Source organism: Tarenaya hassleriana, unplaced genomic scaffold, assembly GCF_000463585.1.
Source record: "Tarenaya hassleriana unplaced genomic scaffold, ASM46358v1 Cleome37, whole genome shotgun sequence".
In the NCBI taxonomy this organism is placed as follows: Eukaryota; Viridiplantae; Streptophyta; class Magnoliopsida; order Brassicales; family Cleomaceae; genus Tarenaya; species Tarenaya hassleriana.
This window is the reverse complement of record NW_010966725.1, coordinates 1,146,334-1,155,095: the sequence shown is the minus strand read 5'-3', so window position 1 is coordinate 1,155,095 and position 8,762 is coordinate 1,146,334. Positions and strand designations below refer to the sequence as shown.

Sequence of the window (8,762 nt, the reverse complement as noted above, 5' to 3'; positions counted from 1 at the left end):
GTGGTCCAAAGAGAAACAATTGTCTACTGTTCCGTTTCGGATATGCCTACCAGATCCAGATCCTTCTACTTTACAGAAATGTGGAAGAGATTCATAATCCATCACCTGCATAACACCACAATATAGAAAAACAAAAGGGTCAAAAGATGAAAACTTTACCAGAGATGAAGAGCTATCACAGTTCAGAATACCTCGCCTTACATGTTTCGATGGTTAATACGAGCCCGTTGGTTTAACAACTCATCAGGACAGGACAAAACCGGGGGGAAAGGTTACAGGTCGAAGAGCAATACCAAATAGCTTACCTGTAATAACTCGTCTCTTCCGCATCCCTTCAGAACCTGAATCTTCCTCTTCGTTCTCTCTTGCAACAAGGGCTTTATGGTCGTCCAACAAGCAGAAAATATATAAGGAGCATTGACGATATAATATGTCTCTGTCTTCTCTGGATAGTTCAAGTCATCTATGGTTGTTATTGCAGTCATTAGCTGCATGGGACAGAAGGAAATGTGAGGAAAAAATGATGGAAGTTGTAAAACTGAGGAAGCTAGTGAGTGAAGATCTTTATGGACAGGAACCACCTTGATTTGACTCAGTGCTGAAAGCTTCAAACCAGTCATATCCAAAATCTTCAAACACGTACAGATTGGTCGCCCAAATTTCTTTGAGGCAGATGGCTATTAAGAAATTTATGATGTTGAGGCTTAGAACTTGATGAAGTATAGGAGAAGGATTGTGAAGCAAAAATGTGTGTTCTTACCAATATTACTCGATCCCGGTACTCATTCATTTGAATGTGAGATTGTATATAATAGTGAACCTAAATGAAGAATCGGAGAGCTAAAGTTAAACATGCAACTTTATATGAAGTCCTTGGGTAATATAACATAAAAAAGGGAGTGCTAACAAAAACAAATGGAAATGCATAGAGATACTTACGGAGGCTTTGTCATATGTGCTAAGCCCCACACCAATAGCAATGACAGGGAGTCCCTATACATGAAGATGAGAACGTGAAGGCCGGATCAAAGAAAGGTTATTATTGAACGCTTCATATGCTATTTTAAAGCACTTTATACACATATCCAGCGTTTAGGTTTTCACAAACTAGGATCAACAAGTAGAAAAGGATGAACCAAGAATCTAATCGGGCTGGGGAGAAAACTACAGAAGGTTGACTTGAAAAGGAGATCGAACTAGAAGAAAGGACTACCTCTTTTGAATATCCAGACAATCCTACAAGCTGGGTGTCTCTAATTGCTCTGTACAGATCAACCGGAACGATGGGTTTCTGGAAAAATCAATTGGGGATGAAACAGTTATCACTGGAGACTCTAACGCGTTGATATTGCGCTTGTATAACGGAACTGGAAACTCACTGTTAGTATCTTGTCAATCTCATTTTGCTTCCTCCATTGTAAACAGTCTAGCAACTGGAAAACACTTGGGGTCATTAGTTCAGACCAAAAGAGGAAGCAACACATCAAAGGTATATCAGAAAGAGCAAAGCAAGTGGATAGAACCATTTTATGAGCCTTCTGGACATTCCATTCCCTTGCTTTAAGAAAGCGTGCCAAAGTCTCGGTCAGATACCCTTGATAGATGTTCTACAAACATAACACCAAACTTTAGAATATGCAAATCCAACATTATATGTATCCATAACTCTAGCACCGAGCAAACTCACGCAAGAAGAACAACAATTTAACCACACAAGACTCCAGTCCAGTAACTAGAGAGCATTTTAACTTGTAGAATCGATATTTTTCATGGGCAAAAGGTCTCAAAGTGAACCGTCTCCGCTACGCAATTTAACCTTGCAGGTTTAAATAACTTTGAAAATGCTGCAAAACACAGTCAGTAATTCCCTTTTGTGGTAAGTAAAGTTTCAAACTTGACATCCCTAAACACTAGCTAAGCATCGAATTGAAATGGCATTCAATCAAAGGTGAGATATCGAATCCTTCACCAACCAATCTCCAAGAGTCCTTCACCACACAAACAACATTGGTCATAAAAGCAGACACCAAGTCATGAACTTGCACCAGCAAAGGGTCTATCTAAACTTCAAAGTTGCCCTTTTTCAGGAAGATCATACTCATCCTTGGGACTCCGTAGATTGACAAGAACATTGAATTAGGAGAAATCAACTACACTACTCTGAAAGCTAAAAATGCAGCATATAAAGACTAGAACAAATCTAGATCCGAACAAGTGGAACCAGAATTCCGAGCCTCGGATCAAATCTACGCCAAATGCTTAAACTCCAGTTTACCAAACAAAAAAAAAACAAAACTCGCAGACCCATAATTACCAAACCCGAGCTAAATTTCTTCAGCTCGATAAACAAATCAGTTCACAGCCCTCCACTTATATTTTCTTGGCATCCAAACAAAGAAAGAGGAAAAAAGAACCGAAGGGGAAATTTACTAACCCCAAACGACTCTGTCAATGATTCGTCAACTGCCAAGACCATGAAAAGTAGGTGAGATTTAGCAAAAAAAAAAAAAAATTGAACTTTTTGGGAACAAAGCAAGCAAATCAACTAATTTGTTTCCGGAGGAGAAATCGCACCATCTTCCATTAGAGTACGGAATTGCCTGACCGCTTCTTCATTAACGATGCCCATCTCTCTCTCCTAGATGCCTGAGCTCACGGATCAAGAAAACGGAACCCAAGTAAGAAACCTGGAGAGGGCTGATCTCTGAATCTTCGGACAATGGAGCGGTGCGGTAAAAATGGGGGGGAAAAGTGGTCTTTTTTATAGGGCGAAGAAGAAGAGGAAGAGCATTCATCAGAGGCGCAAAAAAAGGGCATATTTATTACATAAAATTAAACATTTTCGCCATGCGTCCTCCCTTTTTTTTTATTTTTTTTATTGCGTAAAATTTGAAGCTAATTAGACAAAATTGGAGGGCTCGTGCCCAGAAAAGGAAATTGTTTTATTTTTGATTATTTTATGAAAAATCAACGCTCGAATCAAACATACCAAAAGCGAAAGAATCCAACGCTTTTTTTTTCATATTATTTTCCACCGTATTCCATTCCACAATCTCGTCACCGTCTTATAATTTTGATTCTGAAAATATTCCTTCAAAAATATCATATTTATTTAGAGTATCATTTCCTGCCTTTAAAAAAAAATAAACTGATCCCATGGGAATAAAGCCAACAAATGTACAGTGACTCTATCAAGAACTAACAGCGTCAAATTATAATTATGTTCAAACATATATATATATATATATATGTATATATGAAGCATATATTATTATTTAAGATAGGAAAAAGCAAGTCGATAGATATGCTGATCAAATACTTGGTGGATTATCATGAAATCAGAAAAGGAAGAAGCGGAACTTAATATTGTAAAAGATGTTAATAAACAGATAAAAACGTTCAATTCTTATCGTATAATAGTTTTTTATTTTAATGTCAAGGTCTTGAAATTAAAATTAAAATTGTATAGATATTATAGGATTTACCCAAATAAAATTAACAATTGGCCCACTAGATTCTGAATTTGGTACGATGGTTTATAATCAATACAACACACACTGCAAGTATGGCGGAATTTAATAATGCCCATATACTATAATAATCCAAAGTTTAACATTTTTATATAGGAAGGCAGCAAAAAGGGAATAAGATGCCTTGAGTTGATACAATATTTAATCACTTTGATTTATTTTTAAAAAATATATATATTAAGATCATAAAGGAAAAAAATGAAATGAGATTCCAACGTACCAAATATTCAAAAAGGAAACATAATTGACCCTCGCCTAATAATGTGTTAGTCTTCTTTATTCTATTGTAAATATTCGGATTGCCTTATGCATGCGCTATCTTCTCTCTCGCTTTTGATTTATAACTAATAATGCATCCTAAGAAATTAATTTTTCTTTGAACATTTTCCTATTTCCCTTTTTTTTTTTATGATTTACAACATTTTGGTTAGGCAAGTCTAACGGCTAACAAAAATTTAAGATAAAATAATATTACAGAAAAACTCATAATACTATCTATTATGAACAATTAGTATGTTAAATTAATCAAACAAATTATAAATACTAACAAAAAAAATCATAACAAATTGTTTTAATCGATTTATTAAGTAATTCCAACCAGCATGAGAAATCGGGTTTTAGGTTTAAAAAATATATATATTCAGCCCGCGGACTGGTCCGTGATCTGTCCGCATTTGCTGGATCATGACGAGGTCCGTTTGTAAATGGGCTGAAATATCCATGAACCAACTCGATGAAAGATCGATCCGTTTGATATGGCTAATTTTAATTGTAAATTCCTGTTTTAGTTTCCCTTGTATATATACATATATACATATATAGATGTTACTATGTGCTTAAACTCTTCAAGCCAGCATGTGTACAAGCAAGGAATACGGACATAAAAACAACGATACATATATATAGTCTTTGTCCATTGAACCAAAGTTAAAAAGCCCAACAAAAGTTCAAAGGCCCAAATTTATTGGACTCAAAACTAAATTAGCCTTGTTTAATTCGATTTACTACCTTACCTTACCTCCCTTGATTTTGATTTGATTCTATTTTCATAAAGCTCCTTCCTTGGCTTCCACATCTTTCCGTTTTTCTTGGTCAACGTAAGATTTTTTTTTTTTTGGTAAAGTTTGGCCCGGTGGAAGTCAACGTAAGATTTCATTTGATTCAATTTGATTTCCATATTTATTATACTCTCATATACAAGCATATATGATTTATTAACTTAACTTATGATTTCTTACTTAGTTGAAGAATTGCAGTGAGCCAACTCTCCACTACAAATAGGGGTACGATATTCATTTTCCCAAATACTTAAAAAAAATGAATAAGATGATGTCTTTGAAGGTGACCTTCTTGGTTTTCCTCCTCCTCGTTACTTTCAGTAAGCATTTTCTTAGCATCACATCCTATTTTCTGGTTTTAATTTATTAAAATATTCAAATACTACATCGTTTGGTACATTTATTAATTTTTAATTATAAATTTTGGAAAACTAACCATTCGAATCGATATATATATATAATATTATATTTTTGGGATGAAGAAGGAGATGTTGGAGGGAAATATGTGAGTGCGAGAGAGGTGAAGCCAAAAGCGGCGACAAGCGAAGAGCTGCCGTGCCAAAGGGGATATGATTGCTTCTTCGAATGTCCCCTACGGAAAGGAGGTTTTTGCAGGAACGGATTCTGTGTCTGCAACCCGTGATTTTTCTTTTTTATATATAAAAAAATATAACGGCTCTTTATTCCGCTAATCTCTATTTTATTTTCTGCTATAACTTTCTTCATATTCGATTTTAAATAAAAAAATATATTACAAAAATATCGAGGTTTGCACGGATAACTAATTTGTTTAATATCCGAATAATTGACGTTATCTGTATCAAATAACATAAAATTGTATTCAATATAAAAACTAAATAGTTATAATTATTCTAAAATCGAAGAAATCAAATTGAACAAAATAAAATCGAAAAAAACATATTTTTTTAAAATAAGTATTTATCATAAAAGAAATGAAATCAAATGAAATAAAATAATTGAATTAAATTGAATTAAATTCAATATAAAAACCGAATAGTAATAATTTTAATATATGAGTAGTTCTTGCCTTACATAGAAAGGGACCGATATTTTTATTACAGACAATTCGAGTTGGCACACTAAAAAATTAGCTGGTTATTTTCTCTATTAATTGGGCCAATGTTAAGCCCAACATATTGTAATTTGCACAAAATTAACCTTATTGATTATTTTTACTGAATAGTTGAGTCTAAAACCTAAAACACTAAATTATTACTCCCTCTATTTAATTTTAGATGTCATGGCTAATTTTTTTATTTTAAAATAAATGACGTTTTGTTGTTTTTCATATAATTTTTATATTTTTTTTCAACATTACCCTTTATTAATAATGGTCAATTATTCTACGCACATAACAATACTTTACACATTTTCCATCATAATAATTGTCGATTAATTTCCAACAAATATCTTTTTTTAATCTTATTTAAATCCTTCTTCTAAACAATATTATACAAAATGAAAAACTTCAAAAAATTTAATAGTTCATCTAGATGGAAGGATGGAAGGAAGACGATGATATATTTATGAATAATATTTCGACAATCAAGAATGATAGATCTGCCGTTAAGTACGAATTCGATTTGAATTTTTTGGAAAAAATTGAGATCGTTGATTCAATTGAATATAAAAAATAATTTTAGTTTTAAAATACATATTTTCATGGTAGAGAGAGGATTAAATGATTAATATAATGAGAAAGATGATAATCATTAATTAGATAAAAAAAATGTAAAATTAAGTAAATAAGGGTATTTTAGTCCTACTATTTTTTTCTTAATATTTGTGCATAATATCAAAATAATATCAAAACGTCATCTAAAATTAAATTACGCGGAGGAAGTATTATTATTAGCCTTCTTGATTATTTGTTTGGTCTGCGTCTGAATAATAAGGTAATGAAGCTCATCATCATCATCATCATTGGTTATTATGAGACCTTTCACCGTTAAATTGAAGTCGGCCTTTGATTTAATCTATTGGAAAATAGATAGTCTCTTTTTACAAAATGTATCAAAATAAACAGGGTGCCTAATTGGTGTCGATTTGTCTGATAAGGTAGATCGAATATTCGTAACAACAAATTATTTGTTGGATAACATATATATATATATATACTATTTTTAAAATATTTCAACAAATTACAATCAATTTGATACCTTCTTTGATTTGATTTGAAATTTATAATAAAGCTCCACCTTCTCTTATTGGCTTCCGTTACTTTCGTTTTTCGTGTTAAATGTGTAGATAATTTTCCATGAAATATTTATTCACTAAGATTCCCAAGTATGATTATTTATTTATTTATTTACAATTGTAGAAATAAAATTATCATGATTTTGTTACCTAATTGAATTGCAATCTGCACTGAAACCGTCATTTTTCTCTCCACTATAAGTACAATCGACAATATCTGAGCTTTACGAAATACTCAAGAAAAAAAAACTTGTTACATCCAATTCCAAAACGAATAAAATGTCTTTGAAGTTGGCATTTTTGGTTTTTCTCCTCGTTATTAACTTCCGTAAGTATTTTGTTTGCATCACATTCTATTTCGTGGATTTTGATTTTATTAATAAAAAAATCTTCAATATGACGTGATAATTATAGTTTACATACATAAAATCTTCAACGTCCGATTTAAAATGCACAAAATAATTATTAATTTACGTACGCTATATTTTGGGTGGATGAAGAAGGAGATGTTGGAGGCATCAGCGCAAATGCAAGAGAAATGAAGTCAAAGGCGTTGACCGACGAAGGATTGTTGGATCATGAATTTCGGTGTGTTGATTGCTTCTTCCAATGTCCGAAAGGAGGGCATTGCGACACGGATAAAAAAGTTTGTGTTTGCAACAAATAATTGCAATAATAATAATAATAATTCATATGGACACAGTAATATATATTTTATTTTCATAATAATTTTTATATTATGCGTTTCATTTTAAAAACTATTTGTTTAATCTGAAACATTTTACACACCATTAATTGAAAACCATTTTAAAAACAATCCAACAAACATTATATAGAAAATGTGACTAATTGGGTTTGACGAAAAGCCAACGCATTGTACAAAAAGTGTAAACGTGTTTTATGCGGCTTCAAAAGATGAATCCCTCCCTTGTTGTTAGGATTGGTATTAACGATTCGAATTATATAATATAAACAACATCAATAGAAAAAATATATATATCATTTTCAAAACCTTTACCTTACAGAAAAGGAAAACAACAATATTAAATTCTAAAAAAAATACTTAAATTTAATATTTTAAATCATTGACTTATAAAATGCAATATAACATCTTAAATCTTCAAATTAGATCGTTATAATCAGATGTTATGATTTTTCATGCATAAACCCAAAGATGTACGATATGCGACTAATTGGGCTCAAGTTAGGCCCAACATATTTCTTATAAAGGCCCAACAATAGATTATATTTACTTGAATTACCCAAAGATTTGTTTTTTTTTTTTTAATTTTGCTGGTGAAGTACCAAAACATTTGTTGCCGACCTTCCATAATTCGTAAAGGTGAATTAAGTAATTAGACAGTCACGTAAACACGCGATTTTCTATTCAAATCGTCGTTCGAATATATATATATATATATATATATATGCATACCATTTTAACAATATTTCAACGAATTACGCTCGATTTGCTGCCTTCTTTGATTTGATTTGAATTTTTATAATAAAACCCCATCTTCTCCTACTGGCTTCCGTTACTTTCGTTTTTTTTGTCACTTAAATGTGTAGATAATTTTCCAAGAAATATTTATTCACTAAGATACCCATGTATGATTTTATTTATTTATTTACAATTGTAGAAATAGAATTCTCATGATTTGTTACCTAATTGAATTGCAATCTGCACTGAAACCGTCATTTTTCTCTCCACTATATAAACACAGTCTACAATATCTGAACTTTACGAAATACTCATAAACAAAAAAAAAAAACTTGTTACATCCAATTCCAAAACGAATAAAATGTCTTTGAAGTTGGCATTCTTGGTTTTCCTCCTCGTTATTACCTTATATATATATATATATATATTGTTCATTGAGCCGAAGTTAAAAAGCCCAACAAAAGTTCAAAAGCCCAAATTTATTGGACTCAAAACCAAATTAGCCTTGTTTAATTC

General features: G+C 31.8%; 1 protein-coding gene across 2 annotated transcripts in view; it reads right to left on the bottom strand.

Annotated features, from left to right (window-relative positions):
* The window catches only part of LOC104822726 (phosphatidylinositol/phosphatidylcholine transfer protein SFH1), a 3,247-nt gene extending 448 nt beyond the window's left edge, over positions 1–2,799 (bottom strand). The window contains exons 1-10 of one of the 2 annotated variants that reach the window (XM_010554057.2): positions 2,575–2,799; positions 2,435–2,463; positions 1,524–1,607; positions 1,380–1,433; positions 1,214–1,291; positions 940–993; positions 761–820; positions 582–677; positions 306–488; positions 1–105 (exon numbers count right to left, since the gene is read on the bottom strand). In XM_010554057.2, the coding sequence (XP_010552359.1) occupies positions 1–105; positions 306–488; positions 582–677; positions 761–820; positions 940–993; positions 1,214–1,291; positions 1,380–1,433; positions 1,524–1,607; positions 2,435–2,463; positions 2,575–2,629 (798 nt within the window). In that variant the 5' untranslated portion in view covers positions 2,630–2,799. The remainder of the gene's footprint in view (positions 106–305; positions 489–581; positions 678–760; positions 821–939; positions 994–1,213; positions 1,292–1,379; positions 1,434–1,523; positions 1,608–2,434; positions 2,464–2,574) is intronic. The other variant, XM_010554056.1, reaches the window with a different exon arrangement.
* Positions 2,800–8,762: the final 5,963 nt, after the last annotated feature.